At 37.9% G+C, this 23,950-nt stretch overlaps 1 protein-coding gene across 4 annotated transcripts in view; it reads left to right on the forward strand.

The window, feature by feature from the left end:
- The window catches only part of LOC127522348 (spectrin beta chain, non-erythrocytic 1), a 90,957-nt gene extending 70,234 nt beyond the window's left edge, over positions 1 to 20,723 (forward strand). For all 4 annotated transcript variants that reach the window (XM_051912195.1, XM_051912189.1, XM_051912190.1 and 1 more), the window contains 23 exons: positions 462 to 1,332; positions 2,434 to 2,571; positions 4,000 to 4,756; positions 4,881 to 5,083; positions 5,172 to 5,262; positions 5,619 to 5,765; positions 5,904 to 6,167; positions 6,279 to 6,503; positions 6,578 to 6,667; positions 6,773 to 7,051; positions 7,179 to 7,309; positions 8,748 to 8,952; positions 9,189 to 9,563; positions 9,808 to 10,052; positions 10,214 to 10,352; positions 10,468 to 10,552; positions 11,989 to 12,185; positions 12,269 to 12,372; positions 13,806 to 13,860; positions 16,792 to 17,000; positions 17,306 to 17,479; positions 17,566 to 17,608; positions 19,226 to 20,723. In XM_051912195.1, coding sequence (XP_051768155.1) covers positions 462 to 1,332; positions 2,434 to 2,571; positions 4,000 to 4,756; positions 4,881 to 5,083; positions 5,172 to 5,262; positions 5,619 to 5,765; positions 5,904 to 6,167; positions 6,279 to 6,503; positions 6,578 to 6,667; positions 6,773 to 7,051; positions 7,179 to 7,309; positions 8,748 to 8,952; positions 9,189 to 9,563; positions 9,808 to 10,052; positions 10,214 to 10,352; positions 10,468 to 10,552; positions 11,989 to 12,185; positions 12,269 to 12,372; positions 13,806 to 13,860; positions 16,792 to 17,000; positions 17,306 to 17,479; positions 17,566 to 17,608; positions 19,226 to 19,456 — 5,258 coding nt within the window. In that variant the 3' untranslated portion in view covers positions 19,457 to 20,723. The remainder of the gene's footprint in view (positions 1 to 461; positions 1,333 to 2,433; positions 2,572 to 3,999; positions 4,757 to 4,880; positions 5,084 to 5,171; positions 5,263 to 5,618; positions 5,766 to 5,903; positions 6,168 to 6,278; positions 6,504 to 6,577; positions 6,668 to 6,772; positions 7,052 to 7,178; positions 7,310 to 8,747; positions 8,953 to 9,188; positions 9,564 to 9,807; positions 10,053 to 10,213; positions 10,353 to 10,467; positions 10,553 to 11,988; positions 12,186 to 12,268; positions 12,373 to 13,805; positions 13,861 to 16,791; positions 17,001 to 17,305; positions 17,480 to 17,565; positions 17,609 to 19,225) is intronic.
- The last annotated feature ends 3,227 nt before the right edge of the window (positions 20,724 to 23,950 follow it).

Genomic DNA, 23,950 nt, shown 5'->3' on the forward strand with positions numbered 1-23,950 from the left:
CTCCAATAATAATTTTAAAAATATTTAAAGGTGCAGTAAGCAATTTCTGAGAAACGCTGCTGATATTTGAAGTCACCAAAACAAACACGCCCCTACTTAATAGCCCCGCCCCTAAATTCACAAACACGCTATGCAGCACAGGCTCCTCCCCCCTCATGAGTGGACACGCCCCTTGCTGCGGATTGGCTACAAGTGTGTTTTGGTGCTCGGTCTGATCCACTTTCAACAGCGTTTCTCAGCATTTCTCCTTTAAGCAGTGCCTAAAAAAGCATTGGTCAAAAAGGATGAATATCCTTTTTCTAAAAGCATATGGAATTGAAAGTCACTGTACTCAACAATAGTGAAGAAAAAATGAAAACAGAGCTTAAGATTCAAAGTGGTGTCTTTACCCAACTGTCCTCTCCATCTGTGTCCCTATTTCCCTCTCTAATGTTTTCTACCTTCTCTCCATCCCGCTGCAGGCTACAAACCATGTGACCCTCAGGTCATTCGTGACCGCGTGGCCCACATGGAGTTCTGCTACCAGGAACTGACCCAGCTCGCAGCCGAGCGCCGCGCCCGCCTCGAAGAGTCCCGCCGCCTTTGGAAGTTCTTCTGGGAGATGGCCGAGGAAGAGGGCTGGATTCGCGAGAAAGAGCAGATCCTGTCCTCGGACGACTGCGGTAAGGATCTGACGGGCGCCGTCCGCCTGTTGAGTCAACATCGCGCCCTCGAAGATGAAATGAGTGGCCGCGCCGGTCACCTCCAGCACACAGTGCGCGAAGGTCAAGCGATGGCCGACGCTGGGCATTTCGGTGAAGCCAAGATCCGTGAGCGTATTGCAGATGTCCAAGCTCAGTGGGCCGCTCTGGAACAGCTGGCAGCGGTGAGGAAAACCCGCTTGGAAGAAGCCTGCAGCCTTCACCAGTTCCAGGCCGACGCGGACGATGTTGACGCCTGGACTTTGGACGCGCTCCGAATCGTCTCCACCGCTGACGTTGGCCATGATGAATTTTCCACTCAAGCTTTGGTCAGGAAACACAAAGACGCGTCATCTGAGGTTGCTAGTTATCGGCCAGTGATCGACGCCCTTCACGAGCAGGCGCAATCCCTTCCTCCCGAACTGGCGCAGACTGCGAACGTCAACGAGCGGCTGGCGGGCATCGAGGAACGCTATAAGGAGGTTTCAGAGTTGACCAGGCTGAGGAAACAGGCCCTGCAGGACGCCTTGGCGCTCTATAAGATGTTTAGCGAGGCAGATGCATGTGAACTCTGGATCGATGAGAAAGAGCAGTGGCTCAACAGCATGGAGATCCCAGAGAAACTGGAGGACCTTGAGGTCATTCAGCACAGGTGAGAGCTTAAGTCTGTATCTTTGTGAACATATTTATCACACCAGTTGGGATTTGTGGCATGCAAATTGCATTAATTTTGCATGCGTGTTTTGCGGCATTACTTGATTTGTGTCATTGAATACATTTACATTTACATTTACTCATTTGGCAGACGCTTTTATCCAAAGCGACTTACAAGTGAGGAATAACATGCTAAACAATGCAGTGTTTGCATATAAGTGATTCTTAGTGAATTCCACCAGAATGTTTGAAACTTTCAAGGTAATAGAATGAATCAGGAGTTTGTTTTGCACTCACAAAACCTGTAACCTTAATCACAGCCATCTCAAGAAGTTGTAGAAAAGTTGAGCTAGATGAGTAAAATTTGTCATGAAAAATCTTGATGTTGGCTTGAGAAAGCCTAAAGTTTGAAGTAGTTTAAAAAGCTTGAATTTTGAATCAGTTGTAGTTATAAAAGCTTGAAGCAGTTTTAAGTTTGACTTAGTTTAAAAAGCTTGAAGCAGTTTAAAACAGTTTAAAAATCGTGAAGTTTGAAGTAGTTTTAAGTTTAAAACAGTTTAAAAAGCTTGAATTTTGAATCAGTTTTAAATTTGTAGTAGTTATAAAAGCTTAAAGCAGTTGTAAGTTTGAAGAAGTTTAAAAATCTTGAATTTTGAAATGGTTTTAAGTTTGAAATAGTTTTAAAAGCTTGAGGTTTAAAACATTTTAAGTTTGAAGAAGTTTAAAAATCTTGAAATTTGAAATGGTTTTAAGTTTAAAATAGTTTTAAAAGCTTGAGGTTTGAAGAAGTTTTAAGCTTAAAGTAATTTTAAAAGCTTGAAACACTTCCAAGTTAGGTGGATGTAGCTTGACAGCTTAGTAGATCAAAATTTTGTTTTCCTCAACCCAACATAATTAGGATCATTTACTGCCACAGCTGAAGAACAGCAGTACAAGTAAACTTCTGCATGTTCCCTGTGGTCGAAAACAGATTGAACTCACTCTAGTGTGGTCAGACATCACATCCTCCATTTCTCAAGCATAAAACATTATTCTTCAGAGCTGCTGTTCTTGAACATGCTGATGATAGAGTGATAAAAATGACTTTTTTACGTTCCAGGTTTGAGAGTCTAGAGCCTGAAATGAATAACCAAGCCTCACGTGTGGCCGTCGTCAATCAGATCGCCAGGCAGCTGATACACAACGGACACCCGAGCGAGAAAGACATCAAAGCCCAACAAGACAAACTCAACACCAGGCAAGTCATAGTATTTTATGTTTCTGCCAAATGTATTTTTAAGCTCTGTGTAGAAAGCAGTACTAGTATAGCTGGTCACAAGAACGTTACTGGATGCTGAATGCCCAAAAAACTGCTATTTGCTTGATAAAAATGCAATTGTAGGGCTATATATATTCATTCTGTCACTGTTTGGATGTAGTAAAACACCCACAGATGTAGCAGAAAACATCTGGGTCATGTTTGCATTTTCTTCTGTCACTGGCCATAATTGAAATCAGCATTAGGCATAAAATAATGTTATACATGTGAATATTGGCTGAGAATTGAACAGATAGTTGTAACCTTGCTCAGTTTTTCTGGTGATTAAGGGTTAATGCAAGACTACTTTGAAAGTATTAGTCTTAAAAATTAGTTAGAAACAAGTAATGCAGGGCTGGTTAGCTGCGAGCAGCAATTATCAGGGTTCAAGCGCTTTAAGGCCTTTAAGCACATGCGTAAAAAAGTATAATGTTTTAATTAGCAAGCCTGTAACCATCTCGATCATAGATGGAAAAGACCATTTACAGCCAATACAGGCAATTTGCTATAGGAAATAAATGTTTTTTAAAGCTTTTTCTCCAAAGTTGTTTTTTGAAATAATCTCCAATATTTAATGAAGGTTTTGATAGACAGCAGCAGTCCTAGAGGCAACGATTGGGCGTGTGCAAAGAATTGTGCATAATTTCGAATTACTCACAGGCCTCTAGGGCCGTGAGTCAAATAGGCCCAGTGTGTTGCACTCCGATTTTTTTTCATAGCTGCTCAAACTTCATTGGCCGATGGCAGACATGTTTTTTGAGATGCGTCAATGTCCTCATAGACAGTCATGGCACCTTGGACAAAGACACTGCATGCCAATTTTCAATTCAATTGGACTAACGGTGAATTAGTGATAGCCATTTTCCTGTTTTTTTTTTCTGTTATAGCGCCACCAAGTGGCCAGTTGCTGCGTCCTTTTTCACATGACCTCGGAATGAGCTCTTACATAGATGTGCCAAATTTGGTGAAAATATCTCATTACGTTCACGAGTTACAGCCATTTTAGGAAAAGTGGCTCCGCCCATTTAGAATGTTTCAGTGGCCCTTAGGGACCATGAATCGAAATTTCAACTTTTTTTTGATAACTATTGACAATCAGATGCCAAAGAATCTTGCAGGACTGGTTTGGTTCCGATCAGGCCAAAAACCTAGGGCTAGTTCGCAAAAGTAGGAAATGAATCATGCATTTTGTCCATCTTGAGCCAAGGATTCTAACGATATAAGACATTTGAGTCTACGCCTAACGGTTTAGGAGTTTTGGTGTTGTTGTTAATGGTGTAATATTTCTTGTCTTAATTACAAACTGACTTAAATTTTAATATGTATTGCAGTTCATGTGTTTAAATACAACCTGATGCTCATCCGCAGGTGGAGTCAGTTCCGCGACCTGGTGGACCAGAAGAAAGAGTCCCTGAACTCCGCCTTGGGCGTGCAGAACTACCACCTTGACTGTAATGAGACAAAATCCTGGATCCGTGAGAAGACAAAAGTCATCGAGTCCACCCAGGAGCTGGGCAACGACCTCACGGGCGTAATGGCCCTGCAACGCAAACTCACCGGCATGGAACGCGATCTGGCTGCCATCGAAGCCAAACTGGGCGACCTCCGCGGTGAGGCGGATCGCTTGGCCGGCGAACATCCCGACCAGGCCAAAGCCATCACGGGACGGCTGGCGGAAATCACCGCCGTTTGGGAGGAGATGAAAGACACACTACGAAACCGCGAGGCATCTCTTGGCGAAGCCAGCAAGCTGCAGCAGTTCCTCCGCGAGCTGGATGATTTCCAGTCCTGGCTTTCCCGTACGCAGACGGCCATTGCGTCCGAGGACATGCCCAACACACTAGCCGAGGCGGAGAAGCTTCTAGCCCAACACGAAGGCATCAAGAACGAGATTAACAACTACGAAGAGGACTACCAGAAGATGAGAGACATGGGTGAGATGGTGACACAGGGACAGACGGATGCTCAGTACATGTTCCTGAGACAAAGGCTCCAGGCTTTGGATACTGGATGGAACGAGCTTCACAAGATGTGGGAGAACCGCCAGAACCTTCTGTCACAGTCTCACGCCTATCAGATCTTCCTCAGAGACACCAAACAAGCCGAGGCCTTCCTCAACAACCAGGTAATTTGTCTGTCTAAAACCACTTCAAACTTCTATTTCTAACTTTTCACCAGGCTTCCTCAATCCACCATCAAAGTTTGTCTTGATGATATTTCATCTTGTTCTGTTGCGTATCTTTCTGTAGGAGTATGTTCTGGCTCATACCGAGATGCCCACCACCCTGGAAGGGGCAGAAGCTGCCATTAAAAAACAGGAGGACTTCATGACCACCATGGACGCCAATGAAGACAAGATCAACAGTGTGGTGGAGGCCGGTAGGAGACTTGCCAGCGATGGAAACATCAACGCCGACCGCATCCAGGAGAGAGCAACCTCCATCGATGACCGGTAACAGGACACATCCGATTAATTGTGTTAAAGTGAATAGGAATAATAGATAAAAGGGTAGATCTGACCTTCAACCTTTAACCTGCAGGCACAAGAAGAACCGTGAGGCGGCTGTGGAGCTGCTCATGAGGTTGAAGGACAACAGAGACCTGCAGAAGTTCTTGCAGGACTGCCAGGAGGTGAGCTGAAATAGAAGGCAAAATCCATAGAAATACAGCTTAACTAAACAACTCGAACCTACTTTACCCATTTTAGAAGACTGGCAATTTATGGAGAAGATGGAGGGAATTTGTGGACCAAGAGAATTAGTAATTATATAATAGATGTCATCACAAATTGTTGTTATATATATATGTGTGTGTATGTTAGTGTGTTTGTGTTTGCTCTTCTGTGGTAATGTTTTTGTTGGGTTCTGTTGCCATTACAAATTCATTGTGACATGTGTAGGAAGTCAGCTGCATCCTATATGACTCTTATAAAGAAAAATAATAACAGAAATACATCTTAACTTGACTTTTTTACATCTTTTGTATAGCTGTCCCTGTGGATCAATGAGAAGATGTTGACAGCACAGGACATGTCCTACGATGAAGCTCGAAACCTGCACAGCAAATGGCTCAAACATCAAGCTTTCATGGCCGAACTGCAGTCCAACAAAGAATGGCTGGACAAAATCGAAAAGGTCAGTTATCAATGCGTTTAATTGATCATGTTAGATCATAAATGTGCTTATTGCATTCCATATCCTCTTCCAGTATTGTGTGTAATAGCATTAATCTAATTTTAAGTCATTATCATATAAATGTCTGTCTGTCTGCAGGAAGCGAAGCAGCTGGTCTCGGAGAAGCCGGAGACAGAAGCTGTAGTGAAGGAGAAGTTGGCGGCGCTGCAGAAGATGTGGACCGAACTGGAAACCACAACTCAGACTAAAGCCCAGTGCCTGTTTGACGCCAACAAGGCCGAACTCTTCACACAGAGCTGCGCCGACCTGGACAAATGGCTGGTGGGCCTGGAGGGTCAGATCCAATCAGATGACTATGGCAAAGACCTGACCAGCGTCAACATCCTGCTCAAGAAACAACAGGTTTGAGTTGATTTTTCAGACCTCACCAGCAGATACTTGTTCTTGGTGGAGTCCTGAGGGACTTTGTAAACATTTTTTGGATGAGACTAACTCTGTGCTTATTTGCTCCAGATGTTGGAGAACCAGGTGGAGGTTCGTCAGAGGGAGGTGGAGGAGCTTCAGTCTCAAGCTCATGTGCTGCGACAGGAAGGAAAGGACACGGACGAGGTCGATGGACGTCGGATCGAGGTGGAGCAGAAGTTCCAGGAGCTGCTGGAGCCGCTGTTGAAGAGGAAAAACTTCCTCATGGCCTCTCGTGAGATCCACCAGTTTAACCGTGACGTGGAGGATGAGATTGTATGTTTGCGTTTAAAATACGCCCACCTGCTTATGTGTTTACAGCAGATGTTTAACGGATAGTTTCTCTACAGCTTTGGGTTGAGGAGAGGATGCCTCTTGCTACGTCGACAGACCATGGCAACAATTTACAGACTGTTCAGCTACTTATCAAGAAGAACCAGGTAATGTGTTTAGGGTTAACTGAATTGCTATTTACAAGCAAATACTCACACATTCAAATCTGGAGCAATTCAACACACACTTACTCAAAATGTCCTGCTCTACAGACATTACAGAAGGAGATCCAGGGCCATCAGCCTCGCTGTGACGACATATTCGAGCGCAGCCAGAGCATCCTGAAGGCCGACAGCCCCAACGTGGAGTCGATCCGAGCCCGACTGACCGACCTGCAGCAGCTGTGGAGCCTGATCATCCAGGAGACGGAGAAACGCCACACCAGACTCGAGGAGGCCCATAAGGCCCAGCAGTACTACTTCGATGCAGCTGAAGCTGAAGCCTGGATGAGCGAGCAGGAGCTCTACATGATGTCTGAAGAGAAGGCCAAAGTTTGTGCAAGATTTTACCCTATTCACCTTTTGGTTTCTTGCCATAACTGCTCAAGTGAACATTAGGTTGGTTTGATATTTCGTATACTCCTTTTCAGAAATGTTGTTGTCTCGTTGTTGTTCTCAGGATGAGCAGAGTTCAGTGGCCATGCTGAAGAAACACCAGATCTTGGAGCAGGCGGTGGAGGACTATGCTGAGACTGTTCACCAACTGTCCAAGACGAGCCGAGGCCTGGTGGCCGCCAACCACCCTGAGAGGTACAGAGTTACCTCTCACACTTACAATGCACTTAATCTGGATCTGGATCTCATTTTGACTCAATCTGATTTTGACACTGACATTGAAATCTAAATCTGGATCTGAATTTGAATGTAAATCTAAATCTGATTTTGGCTCTGGCTCTAAAACTGACTTTGATTCTAAATCTGGATCTGGTTTTTCAGATTTTCAGACTCTGAAACGGACATCTTTGACAGTGATGTCATTTATTTAATTAATTATTCTAAACCTGGATATGGATCTGAATTTAAATATGCGGCTCTGAAACAGACCTTGAGTCTACATTTAAATCTAGAACCTGATTTTGCCTCTAAAACTAACTTTGACTTTTATTTTTTATTTTGATTCTAATCTGAATCTAATTCTGTTTTTGACTACAATTCTGAAACTGATTCTTAAACTATCTGTATTTTAATCTTGATTTGATTGATTCTGGCTTTGAAACAGTTTGATTTTATTTCTAAATCTGATTTTGACTCTAAAACTAACTTTCATTTTTTATTTTGATTCTAAATCTATTTTTGACTGTAATGCTGATTCTTAAACTAAATCTGGATTTTAATCTTGATTATGATTTGATTATGGCTTTAATTAATGGACTTTGATTCTAAATATGGATCTAAATCTGATTTTGACTCTAACTCTAAAACTAACTTTGACTTTCATTTTTAATTTTGATTCAAATTTTGAATCTAAATCTTCTTTTGTCTGTAATGCTGAAACTGATATTAATTCTAATCTAGATCTAGATTTTTATATTAATCTGATTTGATTCTTGCTCTAAAATGGACTTGGACTTTGATTCTAAATCTGGATTTGAATGTGAATCTTATGTTAACTCTAACTAAAACTGACTGACTTTGTTTCTAAATCAGAATTTGAATATTAATCTGATTTTGACTCTGAAACTGACTTTGAATTTGATTCTAAATCTGTATCTAAATGTGATTTTGACTTTTTCTTAATCTGGATTTGAATATTACTCTGATTTAGACTCTGACTCAAAAATTGACTTTGAATTTGATTCTAAATCTGAATCTGATTCTGACTATGGTTCTGGCTTTGTTTCTAAATCTGAATTTGAATATTAATCTGATTTTGACTCTGAAACTGACTTTGAATTTAATTCTAAATCTGTATCTGAATATGATTCTGACTTTAATTCTAAATCTGGATTTGAATATTACTCTGATTTAGACTCTGACTCAAAAATTGACTTTGATTCTAAATCTGGATTTGAATCTGATTTTGACTCTGAATCTGATTGTAACATTGATTTTGAATTGATCTGAATTAAACTCTCACATTTGTATTTCGAATCATCTTTACACCTCTGGCTCCAATAATATCATATGCTGAACATCTCTGAATATGATCTTAAAATTAACCCTGGCTTTGTGTGTGTCTGTGCTGTAGTGAGAGGATCGGCATGCGCCAATCACAGGTGGATAAGCTGTACGCTGGACTGAAGGACCTATCAGAGGAGAGGAGAGGCAAACTGGAGGAGAGGTTCCGCCTCTTCCAGCTGAACCGGGAGGTGGACGATCTGGAGCAGTGGATAGCCGAGAGAGAGGTGGTGGCTGGATCTCACGAGCTCGGCCAAGACTACGAACACGTTACCGTGAGTCAGAACAAATTAAAGTCCAGCATTTTCTTGAAGTTACTATGTTATATAGCATACAGTGTGCCTCAATTACAAAACAATCTGCAGTCAAATGCTCCGAACAAACATATAATCCTTCAACGCAATCCAGGATTGATGTTTAATTCAATTAATATTCATAAATGGTGCAGTGCAGAGTTGTAAATGTACTAAAAATTATTATCTTAATGTATTTGTCTTCCTCTCTCCTACAGATGCTGCAGGAACGCTTCCGTGAATTCGCCCGGGACACCGGAAACATCGGTCAGGAGCGTGTGGATGGCGTCAACCGCATGGCGGACGAGCTCATCAACGCTGGCCACGCCGACGCCGCGACTGTCGCCGAGTGGAAGGACGGTCTGAACGAGGCCTGGGCCGATCTGCTGGAGCTCATCGACACGCGTACGCAGATTCTCGCCGCATCCTACGAGCTGCACAAGTTCTACCACGACGCCAAGGAAATCCTGGGACGCATCCTGGACAAGCATAAGAAGCTTCCAGAAGAGCTGGGCCGAGACCAGAACACGGTGGAAACCTTGCAGAGGATGCACACCACATTTGAGCACGACATCCAAGCACTTGGAACGCAGGTGCGTCAATCAGATCCAAAAAATACACATAGATATTAATACACACAAAGTAATTTTTGGCTAGAATGAGTGGCATAAAAACATCTGATTGGTTGAGAAGTTTGACATGCCCTGTCGCAAATAGCCTGTGTTATGAGACTAATATTGCACAACAACGAAGTACATTAACCAGTTTTATTGGCTAAATGCACTAAGAACAATTGGCTGCGTTTTACTCACTGCTGCCCCCTGCTTGTGTCCTCAGGTCAGGCAGTTGCAGGAAGATGCCGTGCGCCTGCAGTCAGCATATGCTGGAGACAAAGCCGACGACATCCAGCGGCGTGAGGGCGAGGTGCTGGAGGCCTGGAGGAGTCTTCTGGAAGCCTGCGAGGGCCGACGGGCACGACTGCTGGATACCGGAGACAAGTTCCGCTTCTTCAGTATGGTGCGTGACCTCATGCTCTGGATGGAGGACGTCATCCGCCTTATCGAGACTCAGGAGAAGCCCAGGTGTGTGTCTGTGTGATGATATTGTGCCTGAATGTTCAGCATCATTTTGTGAGTGTCCTCGAAAGGGGAAGTTGTTCATAAAGAGACAAAAAAAGTAGGAGGTTCTGTGTGTGTTGATGTCCCAGATCAGTCTGGAGGTATTAATCTGTTGTTTTCTTCAGGGATGTGTCATCTGTGGAGCTTCTCATGAACAACCACCAGGGTATCAAAGCTGAAATCGATGCCCGTAATGACAGTTTCACGGCCTGCATCGAGCTGGGCAAGTCTCTCCTGGCGCGGAAACACTATGCATCAGAGGAGGTGGGTACAACCGCACACGACGCATTCAGAGGTTCTTATACAACCACTGGACCATTGAAAAACCATCTTTAGATATCTCGTTCCAGTCCTTCATGTCCATTTACCTGTCCCACAGATTAAAGAGAAGTTGCTGCAGTTGACGGACAAGAGGAAAGATATGATTGACAAGTGGGAGGACAGATGGGAGTGGCTGAGACTGAGTGAGTATGATAGGAAATGACTCAGTGTTATGAACCATTAGAAAGTAGTTTCCCCAGCTGTATGAAGATTAGCATAAAACTGATCAAACGTTATTATAAATAAATATGTTAGTATAAAAAAATTAAATAAATGTAATGTTAAGTTTAGTATAAAGCTTATATAATTTATTAATATAAATAATACATTCATATTAATATATTAAACATATTTCTGTAAAATTATTAAATTAAATAAATATAATATATTAATGTTAGTATAAAATTAAAAGAATATATTTTAGTAATATATTAAATCTATCATGTCGGCATAAAATTAAATAAATAAATATATATATATATTAATATAAATTTTTATTAATATATGAAATGTATTAATTTTGTAAAAAAATATATAAATACATGTAAGGTTAGTATAAAACTAATGTAAATAAAAACCATTTATTAATATAAATAATATATTTATATTAATATATTAAATGTATTATTTTAGTAAAATTAAATTAAATAAATTATACTAATATAATATATTAGTGTAATATTAATATAATATATTTATAATAATATATTAAATGTATTGTCAGTATAAAATTAAATAAATATATATTTAACTAAATAAATATTATTTATTATTATAAATAATATATTTATATTAATATATTAAATGTATTAAATGTAATGTATTATTTCAGTAAAAAATACTAAATTTAATATATTAGTATTAATACTTAAAAATATATTAATATAAATAATATATCTTTCTGTTAATATATTAAATGTATTTTGTAAAAAAAAAAATATATATATACATGTAAGGTTAGTATAAAACTAATGTAAATAAAAATCATTAATATAAATAATAGATTTATATTAATATATTAAATTTATTATTTTAGTAAAACATTTTAAATAAATTTAACATTAAAGTTTTTTTTTAAATGTAATATATAAGACAAGTAAAAAAACTAAAATAAATAAAATTTAATATATAGTTAATATTTTTATTAATATATTAAATTTATTAAATTTAACATATTAACAAGAATTTTCAATTAGAAAATCGAATAGAAAATTAAATGTATTATTTATTATTTTAAATGTATCACAGTGTTTTACTTCTGTCCATTGGTCAAGTGAGATCTCAAAATGGCGGACACGTGTATCAGTCTACCGCTGAACAAGATTATGATTTCATACATGTCTAATAAACCATTAAGAAGGAGTTTCCCATCTGATGTGATCCGAAGGGATCGGTTACTGCCATCGCCCTGTATTTGACATCTTGGGAGTCAGAGCCTCTCTTCCCATGATGCTTAGCAACCCTTACACACCTATTTCTGACCTTATAATGGGAAGTGTGTAAAAGGATGTGGGCAGCTTGGACTTTAAATTACATTGACTTTAACTTCCCCTTTCACCTTGCCTGTGTGTGTTTGCAGTTTTGGAAGTGCACCAGTTTTCACGGGACGCCGGCGTGGCAGAGGCATGGCTGCTGGGACAGGAGCCATATCTGTCCAGCAGGGAGATGGGACAGAGTGTGGACGAGGTGGAGAAACTGATCAAACGACACGAAGCGTTCGAGAAATCAGCCGCGACCTGGGAGGAACGCTTCTCAGCGCTGGAGCGACTGACTACGGTAAGAGAGAGAGAGTGTGTGTGTGTGTGTGGGTGTGTGTAAGACGTCACCGTGACTCTGAACTTCTCGGTTGTCTCTGGCAGTTGGAGTTATTGGAAGTGAGAAGACAGCAAGAGGAGGAAGAGAGGAAGAGGAAACCGCCCACACCGGAGCCGGTCCAGGCGCAGGACGCAGAAACACAGCAGAGGTAAACGCTCGACACGCTCACAGAAACACGCCACATGTCACACAGATGCTCCTCTACACTGTCAGGTAACGTGTGTTAAATACAGACTTCAGCTTTATTATCTGATGTTAAGCTCTGTGCTTTTAATTTGAACATATTTTGTGTAATTAGTGTTCTTAAACTAAACTTTTATAAACTAAATTATTATTTAAAATGTAATATATTAAAATCAGTATAATAATAATAATAATATAAATGAATATAATAATGTATTTATATTAGTATATTAAATTATTATTTTAATATACATTTAATATAACTAATATAAATCTGTATATAAATATAAATAATATATTTTTATTATTGCATTAAACATATTATTTAGTAAAAATATTAAATGTATTATTTTAGTAAAAATATTACATTTGGTATATTAAGATATTAGTATAAAACTATAATAAAATTAGTATAGTATAATTAGTACTAGTATAAAATTATATTAAACATTTAGTAAAAATATTAGTAAAAGTAAAAACAAGTTTGTACTAATCTTAATATATTAGATGTATATAATTAAATATAATGCATTTATATTACTATATTAAAAGTATTATTTTAGTAAAAATATTACATTTGGTATATTAAGATATTAGTATAAAACTAATATAAATCTATAAATATAAATAAGATATTTGTATTATTATATTAAACATATTATTTACTAAATGTATTATTTTAGTAAAAACATTTGTGTACTATTATTAATCTTAATTTATTAAATGTATATAATTAAATACAATTTATTAATATAAATCATATTTATATTATATTTAAAGTATTTTAGTAAAAATATGTTTGGTATATTGATAATATAAATAAATATAATTTATTTATTTTATTTTTTTAGTAAAACAATGTTTTACTAATCTTAATATATTAAATGTATATAATTAAATATAATGTATTAATATAAATCATATTCATAATAGTATTATTTTAGTAAAAATAATGAAATATGTTAAGATTAATAATATAATTTATTAATATGAATAAATAAAATAAATAAATATATTTTTTCAGCAGGATATTTAAAGAATATTTAGATATTTTACAGGAAAACAGGACTAGTGGTTAAACAAAATGGACGGTTAGTGGTGTATCATCATGTATGAGGTGTATATAAACTAAAATTAAAATTAAATCAACATTTTGTGCAAGATTTATTAAAAAAATTATTAAAAGCACAGTCAATATTTTTTTAAACTGATGCAAGGGGATCTTTCACTTCACCGGTCAAGCGAGATCTCAAAACGGCCTGCATGTGTCAGTCTACCACTGAACAAGAATATGATTTCATACAGTGTTCATAAGTAACGTTATGGCTTCATATGTGTGTGTGTGTGTGTGTGTGTGTGTGTGTGTGTGTGTGTGTGTGTGTGTGTGTGTGTTCACAGAGAAGGAGAGCAGATTGCCCAGAACGGACTACCATCAGACCAGGACTCGCCACGGGTTAGTTACCGCTCCTGTACCTACCCACAATACACTACCAGTCAACAGACACCACGAACTACCGGTCAGGGTCACTGACAGTTCCCATAATGCTCTCTGATGATCCCATATCAGTGACAAACACCTTTGCACCATCTGTGCTTGTCAGCTGTTTATTAACTACCGTCAGGTTATCAGTAATGACAGTGTGTATCAATAACTTCTGTGTGTTTTGTGGACATTAAGAAGATACCACGGATAAATAATGGAAGCCTATGGTAAATATGGAGCTCATTTTGTTGTTAATTCCCCAAATGAGTGTTATATAATGTGTCTTTTGATGTGGAACTTCTAGATGGATGAACTTCTGATTGTGTTTAAGGAAAAAAGGAACTTGATTCCTTCCAGTTTCTCTGTATTAATGGTGCGTTTTAGACGTCCATTGTAAGTGCATTACTGTAAAAGCGAAGTGTGCTTCCTCCTCTTGATATTCTTTTCCGTTTTAATGGACAGCAGTCGAGAGCATTGCTTTAAAACAACAGTTTTGATATTTAAATTGGTGCAAATTATCTGCCATTTTTGATAGTTTTGCTTTGCTTTGTTTTGTTTGTGAAACTGAAACATGTTGTTCAGTCCTAAAAGTCCAATAGAGTTTAAATGATGTGGGGCTTTTTTGTGTTTGTTTGAGGTGATTTACCATAAAATGCTCTGAAAACACTGTATGGCGGCTCTGTTTACTTCTAGTATCGCTGAGGACACACTTTCTTCACTCTTTACTAGCAACGTTCACTAACAATAAATTAACTGATTCTCTCTAGAGTTTGTATGTTGTGTATATATGACGGCTGTCACGTGATTATCTGTCTCTTTTGAATGACTTCACTGGCTGCTTATGAGAGTTTTTCACAGATGTTAGTGTTGAGATAGTAAAGATGAACTAAAGAGATTGTGTTTGAGTTCCTGAAAGCCGTTTTAGCGGAGCAGGACGCGGCTCGTGGTCCCCGTCAGACGGTGGTACAGTAACACCTCTGGAGTGAATTCTGTGTGCTGTTGCTTTAAGCATGACGTTTCTTTCAATCAGTTCGGCAAAATTAAGAGTATTTACGTGAACTGATTGATCTTCAGACATCTATGATGTTTCCTGACGCTCTGCAGTGACTGTAGATCGATAGTTTTCCATCTTGCATGATCTTTTTACATTTAAAGTCAACATGGAACGGCATTCAAAACGTTATTACTTCCGTTATGTGATGTATTGCAAATAATATTATCCAATAGTAGTATAAATAAATCTAATTTATTAGTATGCGTAATATATATTTATTAATATATTAAATGTGTTATTTTTAGTAAAAATATAATTTATTAATATAAATACTTTATATTAAATGTATTATTTTAGTAAAAATAATTAAATTATATTAATATATTAAGATTAATACAAAACTATACCTTATTTATATTAACATTAAATTTTTATTTTAGTAAAATAATTAAATAAAATTAATATATAAAGCTAATAAAAATAAATATAATTTATTAATATAAATAATTTATTTATATTTAATATATTAAATGTATTATTTTAGTAAAAAATAAATTAATAAATAAATATAATTAATATAAATACTTTATTTATTTTAATATATTACTTTATTTATAATAATATTATATATTATTATTGGAATAAAGTTAATATAAATAAATAGAATTTATTAATATATATACTTTATTTATATTAATATATTAAATGTATTATTTTTTGTAAAAAATTAAATCAAAAACATGTAATATATTAAGATAGTACCAAATTAATATATTTATATTAATATATTAAATTTATTGTTTTAGTAAAAATAATTAAATTATATTAATATACCTTATTTATATTAATATATTACATTTTTATTTTAGTAAATATAATTAAATAAAATTAATATTTTAAGATTCGAATAAAGCTAATATAAATAAATATAATTTCTTAATATAAATAATTTATTTATATTAAATGTATTATTTTAGTAAAAAAATAAATTACTAAATAAATATAATTTCTTAATATAAATACTTTATTTATATTAATATATTAAATGTATTATTTTTTGTAAAAAATTTAATCAAAAACATAATATATTAAGACAGTATCAAATTAATATATTTATATTAATATATTGCATTTTTATTTTAGCAAAAATAATTAAATAAAATTAATATTAAAATTGGAATAAACAATAATAATAAATAATTTATTAATATATATACTTTATTTATTTTAATATATTAAATGTATTATTTTTTGTAAAAAATTTAATCAAAAACATGTAATATATTAAGATAGTATCAAATTAATATATTTATATTAATATATTAAATTTATAGTTTTAGTTAAAAAAAAATTAAAAGATATTAATATTAGCATAAAACTAATTTAAATAAATATATTACTATTAAATGTATTAAGTAGAAAATAAATAAATATAACAAATAAATTTAGTATAAAAGTAATATAAATATTAAAATATAACATTTATTTTTTTAGTAAACCAAAAATATATATATATATATATATATATATATATATATATATATATATATATTAATATATATTAACATTATCCAGTAGCCTGCATGTCTTTGGTGACATCACAAAAAGGAAGCAAGTTAATAAATCATTAACAATAAGATCAGGAACATGTTTTATCAAACTAAATAGGGTGAACATTGAGTTCATGTTGACTTTCTAGTGTATTTTTTCTATTAATCACTTTTTCACTCCATTTTAATGAGATTCTCATCTCTAAATCAGCCAAAGTGATATTTTCCTCCTAACGATTTCTGAAACGGTTCTTTCAGAATTCATCATGTGTGACTGACTTTCTAAGTTGTTCAAACCCAACAGTGTTTGTGAAGTATTTCTCGTCATAAGCGTAACGCGTGGTCATGTGTTCGCAGGATGGAGTGGACGGCGAGATGAACGGAGTGGCCGAGAGGAGCTCGAAGGAGCCGAGTCCGATCCCGTCACCGACCGCAGACAGACGGGGGAAAGGCAGCCAGTCCGCAACGCTGCCGGCTAAAGGCCAGGAGACGCCGTCCGCCCAGCTGGAGGGATTCCTGCACCGCAAACACGAGTGGGAGGGTCACAACAAGAAAGCGTCCAGCAGGTATGATAACGAAGCTTCAAAATTAACTTTTGCCATTTGAAAGTTGAGTGTCTATTAATGGGAAAATCTTCAGTGTGTTTGGCGCTGAAATGGAGAGTTTGTCTGAGAAAATTCCATCATCAAATTCTCAGGTCATCTCAAGAATCATTGCTGAATTTATGCAGGAACATCTGGATTTGTTTTTCCACTTGGATTGATGAAACCTTTTCATTAAAATGACAAACAAGTCCAGATGCTCCTGGATAAACTCAAGCAGACGGTGTTTTGTTTGTCCGAGTGACTGAGCTCTGTGTGCGTCTCCTCAGATCCTGGCATAACGTGTACTGTGTCATCAATAACCACGAGATGGGCTTCTACAAAGACAATAAGAGCGCGGCTCAGGGCATCCCGTACCACAACGAGATCCCCATCAGCCTGAAGGACGCCGTCTGCGAGGTCGCCGTTGACTACAAAAAGAAGAAGCATGTTTTCAAGCTCAGGTGAGGAAGAGATTATTGTAGTTATTTTAATCATAATCTGAATGATGTTTTTCTGCTGTGACTGAACGTGTTGTTCCTCTTAACAGAGTTACTGACGGAAATGAGTATCTCTTCCAAGCCAAAGATGATGTAAGTCTGCTTTTATTATAACTCCAGTAATATTACACTATAAGAAAACTGTTCGTGGTTCACTTCTGCACACATTCTGGAGCGCTGCCCCCTTGTGGTACATGAGAAACTGAACCTTCACATGACTGACTGACTGAATTACAGGTTTTAGTTCAGTTTCATTAGTTCAATACATGAACTATAAATGAGATTTTATAATCAAATATCTAATTCACCTGCATATTGCAGCAACAGATAGATGGATAGAACGATGGACAGATGGATGGATGGAATGATAGATGGATGGATAGATAGAACAACAGAGCAATAGACGGATGGATGGAATGATAGATAGATAGATAGATAGATAGATGGAACGACAGAGCAATAGATGGATGGATGGAACGATGGATGGATGGATAGGTAGATAGAATGACAAAGAGCGATGGATGGATGGATAGAACGACAGATAGAGCGATGGATGGATAGATAGATAGAACGATGGATGGATGATGGATGGATAGATAGATGGATAGAATGATGGATGAATAGATGGATGGATGGATAGATAGAACGACAGAGAGCGATGGATGGATGGAACGATGGATGGATAGGTAGATAGAACGACAGATAGAGCGATAGATAGAACGATTGATGGATGAATAGATGGATAGGTAGATAGGACGACAGATAGAGCGATGGATGGATGGAACGATAGATAGATAGAAAGATAGAATGATGGATGGATGGATAGATAGATGGATAGATAGATAGAATGACGGAGAGAGAGAGATGGATGGATGGATGGAACGATAGATAGATAGAGTGAGATGGAACAATGGATGGATGGATAGATAGATAGAATGATGGATGGATGATGGATGAATAGATGGATGGATGGATGGATAGGTAGACAGAACAACAGATAGAGCGATAGACGGATGGATGGATAGGTAGATAGAACGACAGAGCGATGGATGGATGGAATGATGGATGGATGGATAGATAGAACGATGGATGGATGAATAGATGAATGGATAGATAGATCGAACGACGGAGAGAGATGGATGGATGGAACGATGGATGGTTGGATAGATAGAACGACAGAGGGCGATGGATGGATGGATGGATGGAACGATAGATAGATAGATAGATAGATAGAACGACGGAGAGTGATGGATGGATGGAATGATGGATGGATGGATAGATAGAACGATGGATGGATGAATAGATGAATGGATAGATAGATCGAACGACGGAGAGAGATGGATGGATGGAACGATGGATGGTTGGATAGATAGAACGACAGAGGGCGATGGATGGATGGATGGAACGATAGATAGATAGATAGATAGATAGATAGAACGACGGAGAGTGATGGATGGATGGAACGATGGATGGATAGGTAGATAGAGCGAAAGATGGATGGATGGAATGATAGAACGATGGATGGAGGATGGATGAATAGATGGATAGATAGATAGAACGACAGAGAGCGATAGATGGATGGATGGATGGAACGATGGATGGATAGACATTACAATAAAGTGAATTTATGCAAACGTGTATTTTAAAGTTTTCTGAATGTGATTAACTGTGTGTGTGTGTGTGTGTGTGTGTGTGTGTGTGTGTTTGAAGGAGGAGATGAACACATGGATTCAGGCCATTCAGAACGCCGGCAGCGGCTCCTCGTCCTCCGAGAAATCCGAGATCACGCCTAGCAACCAGAGCACGCCCGCCTCCAGCCGCGCCCACACGCTCCCGGCAACCGTCACCCTGACGACCGAATCCAGCCCCGGCAAGCGCGAGAAAGACAAGGAGAAGGACAAAGAGAAGCGCTTCAGTCTCTTCAGCAAGAAGAAGCAGTAGACGTCCGTCTGTTCCCCTGGCAACAGAAACATTCGATTCTCTCATTCCCTTAATTCTTTTACGACTTCTTCTCATTTCGATTCTGTCATTTTGTTTGTGTCTGCCCACCTCCAGTGATATCCCAGCATGCAAAGCTCATGAAGATGCCACACTCTGTGCCTGACACCCCACGAATTGGGTTCCAAAGTTGTACAAAACGAAAGGAAAATGTTTAACACAAAAAAAAAAAAAAAGCAAGAGTGTGTCGCGAATCGATTCCAATCCCGATTTGGAAGTTTTAAAGGACCGGATGTGTTTTTTTACGCTCTTACGTTTCTATTGTGGTTGATTTTCAAATCCTGAATCTTGCTATCTCTCGTTTTTGTATCTGTGTGTCATTGAGGGGTCTGGATATTTAAAACATTTTCCTCAATTTTGTGAGGCTGTCTTGGAGAGACGACGAATCTCTCTTTGTTGTTAGGGAACAAGACAGTGATGCTTCGAAACGATTCCATTGTCCCGCCAGCAGGTGGACGGACCGAGAAAATTCCACGTTAACGAATTGTTGCGCTGAAATAGCTACGCCAAGTTTCGTCAGATTTGCCTTTTAACGAATATAAGCTGATAAAACAGATACTTGCTAATATGAAAGTAGACTAACACTCGCTCGAGGGCCTGGTAGACTTGTGTCATGTGATCAGATCAAGGCGGGTCGTACCAAACTCTAAGAATGTTTGCTATATACAGAGGACTAGTAACCTGAATCAATTTTTTTTCCTTTTTGTTTGTTAATTGTCATTTCTCTTGGGTTTTATCATAATATATGTTTCAAATAATTCTAGTACAGAGTATAAAAATTAGATGTATTATAAACACTTTAAAGCATCAATGTTAAGTGAACAGTGGAACATTTACTGGTACAAAGGTAATGTTACTCCAACAACAACAACAAAAAAAAATTAAAAAAAGAACAAAAAAAAATATGAATACGGTTACTTGCTTGTGGGCTATAGCACTGAGCATTATCTTTTCTCTTTGTTTTCTCGTTATGGCTTCATCCCGCTCTCCTGCTCTTTGATACATAGTGCGCATCCCCTCCGTCACTGTATCTATTGTAATTTTCATCTACTGCACAATCAAAAGCAACATACTAGGAATGAAATCCTTCGCGATGTCGGGCGTCCTGAGCGCGTATAGAAACGCTCAGATGTATGAAACTGCACCTGTAGACTTTAACCCCCCTGCCCTGTTAAATATGTGCGATGTCATTAAATGCTTTTAAACATTATTCTTGTCTTTCGACTCATCTGTTGGTTTGACTGATTGTGTGTGTGTGTGTGTGTGTGTGTGTTAGCTAGATCTTGCTCTTTCTTAAAGGTAGGGTAGGCAATTTCAGAGAGGCTAGCAATAGCGAGCTAGCTTTGAAAGCATAAGATCGTTTCAGACAGGGTTGCCAGGTTTGTGTAACAAAACCAGCCCAATTACTATTCAAAAATAGCCCATTGGCATTCTGGTGTGGCGACAAATCAGGTCCTCTCTCGAGATATGGGCTGCATCCGAAAACTGAAAAATGCTGCCTTCGGAGGACGCGTTCCAAGGTAGGAAGGCATCAAGGCATGTCCGAATCCAAAGTTGGCTTCACTTGAGATGCCTTCATCTGATCGATTTTTGAAGGTAGCATAGATGTATCCTTCGCTGCCTTTGATATCCCACAATCCTGTGCTTTCAATTTCAGAGAAGCTAGCAATAGCAAGCTAGCTTTGAAAGCATAAGATACCTTAAGACAGGGTTGCTAGGTTTCCGTAAAGAAACCAGCCCAATTGCTATTCAAAAACTAGCCCATTCGCATTCTGGTGTGGCGACAAATCTCGAAATAGGGGCTGCATCCGAAAACTGAAAAATGCTGCCTTCGGGGGACGCGTTCCAAGGTAGGAAGGCATCAAGGCACGTCCGAATCCAAAGTTAGCTTCACTTCCTGTATTATGAGATGCCTTCATCTGATCGATTTTTAAAGGTAGCATAGATGTATCCTTCCCTGCCTTTGATATCCCACAATCCTGTGCTTTCAATTTCGGAGAAGCTAGCAATAGCAAGCTAGCTTTGAAAGCATAAGATACCTTCAGACAGGGTTGCTAGGTTTCCGTAACGAAACCAGCCCAACTGCTATTCAAAAACTAGCCCAAACGCATTTCGGTGTGGTGGGAAATCGAGTCCCCCCAGGAACTGGGTCTCCTCTAGGATCCAGAGTGATCCCATTGGTTCAACTGACTTTTAATGGGTAGTATTTTTAGCACCTGATTACAGTTCCTGCAAAATCACGTTATGATTTATGTAGTTTAAAATGCGTTAAAATGACCATTAATGTCTTTTAAATTACATGGTTCATTTAACTGAAGCTATAGACCTTATGTAGCCCCGCCCCTTTTCAGCGCTGCGCTCGTTGTCTTTTGTCTTCCGGTTTGTATTTCCACTGCGATCTTACGTATTTATGAATGAACTGCTCGTTTTAAAATGTTCCCGGTCTACTGACATTTGTTAAGACATCTGCTTTAAACATTACAATGCTCACGATAACTTTCATTAACTCTACAACAAGTAAATCCACTTCACCAGCTAATTATTCTTTGACAGCGATGCCATAGAAATGTACATGGCTACCGCAAAAACGGAAGTTCAAAGACAATATTACAAAGATGGCGGCGCGCTTGTTTCTCTGGCGCATAAGGTCTATAGAGGGTATGCATAGGCGTCACTTTCCCGCCGGAACGCGCTCCCTCAGCTGGACTGAGTGGCAAAAGAACCTGCTGGATGACTGGATTTAATAGGGGAAACTGCGAAAACGCGAGTAAAACACACGATTACACTAAAGGTTGGGCTCGAAAGTGTTCCTTACAACTTGTCAAATAAACCTAATCCATGGAAACTGACATGCAGCCAGGAATCGTGTTTCCTTACATTTATATGTGCCTGATTTCGACGCCAGGGAAATACATAAAGCAAATCTGCCTGTGAACCCTTTTTATAACTACAATATAGGTAGATTTAAATCCGAGAGATCACTTATCAGTGTTATATATATCGTCATATCATCCAGCCCTAAAACTTCTATAGTTTTTGTCGGTGTTTATTTAAAAACACCCAATTATGCAGAATATAAGATGGGAAATATTTAATTGATGAGTTGTCAATAGAGTATATAACAATAAAATATAAAGGGTACGATTTTACCTCAAAATCCAACATTTTGACACAAAATGATAACTGAAAATCCATGTTTCTCTGCCTGGAGTCCAGCTGTTTCTGTGAATTGCAGCATTTGCTTCTTTTTTCTGTAGCTTTTGGCAGTCTGTAAAATATACCTCAGATTTTGTGTCAAAGCTGTTTGTACAGTCAATCACAAAGCTCTTTCCCGTTTTGGATGTGTTTTGTGTGTTTTTCGCTGCATTCACGCTGAAAACCAATGCTGCCACTCAGTGGGCGTAACCGCAGTCATAACGGTCGACGGTGACGTCACGTGCATACCCTATAGGTTACTGGTTAGGGTACTGTTTTGTAGTTAGCTTATGTACTAGCATAGCATACATCTGCCCGATTAGCCTGCTAGCTTAGCTTATATTATATTAGGTAGGCCTGTGTTTTTTGCTTCCAGTTACATGTTTCAAATTAATGTTTGTGTGTACTTAACATGACAATTTATTAAAAATGTATAATAGTAATATTATATACTATACCACATTGCTATTAATGTGTAAAATTAATATTAAATTACTTTTACAGAACATATTGCTCTTTCATAAAAGCTATGGTAGACAAGAGGCTAGCAATAGCAAGCTAGCTTTGAAAGCATAAGATCGCTACAGACAGGGTCGCCAGGTTTGCGTAACAAAACCAGCCCAATTGCTATTCAAAACTAGCCCAATCACATTCTGGTGTGGCGACAAATCAGGTCCTCCCTTGAAATATGGGCTGCATCCGAAAACTGAAAAATGCTGCCTTCAAAGGACGCGTTCCAAGGTAGGAAGGCATCAAGGCACGACCGAATCCAAAGTTGGCTTCACTTGAGATGCCTTCATCTGATCGATTTTTGAAGGTAGCATAGATGTATCCTTCGCTGCCTTTGATATCCCACAATCCTGTGCTTTTAATTTTGAGGAAGCTAGCAATAGCAAGCTAGCTTTGAAAGCCTAACCCTTCAGACAGGGTTGCCAGGTTTGCGTAACAAAAACTAGCCCAATCGCATTCCGGTGTGGTGAGAAATCGAGTCCCCCCAGGAATCGGGGCTCCTTTAGGACCGGGAGTGATCCCATTGGTTCAACATACTTTTAATGGGTAGTATTTTTAGCGCCTGATTATAATTTCTGCAACATCATGGTATTTATATCGTTTAAAATGCGTTATAATGACCATTAATGTCATGGTTCGTATACTAGTATATAACTGAAGCTATAGGTTGTGAAATCAAGCATTTCTCGTTCGTACTGTTTTTTTAGTTACCTTATGTACTAGCATAGCATA

Source organism: Ctenopharyngodon idella, chromosome 11 (genome assembly GCF_019924925.1).
Source record: "Ctenopharyngodon idella isolate HZGC_01 chromosome 11, HZGC01, whole genome shotgun sequence".
Classification (NCBI taxonomy): Eukaryota; Metazoa; Chordata; class Actinopteri; order Cypriniformes; family Xenocyprididae; genus Ctenopharyngodon; species Ctenopharyngodon idella.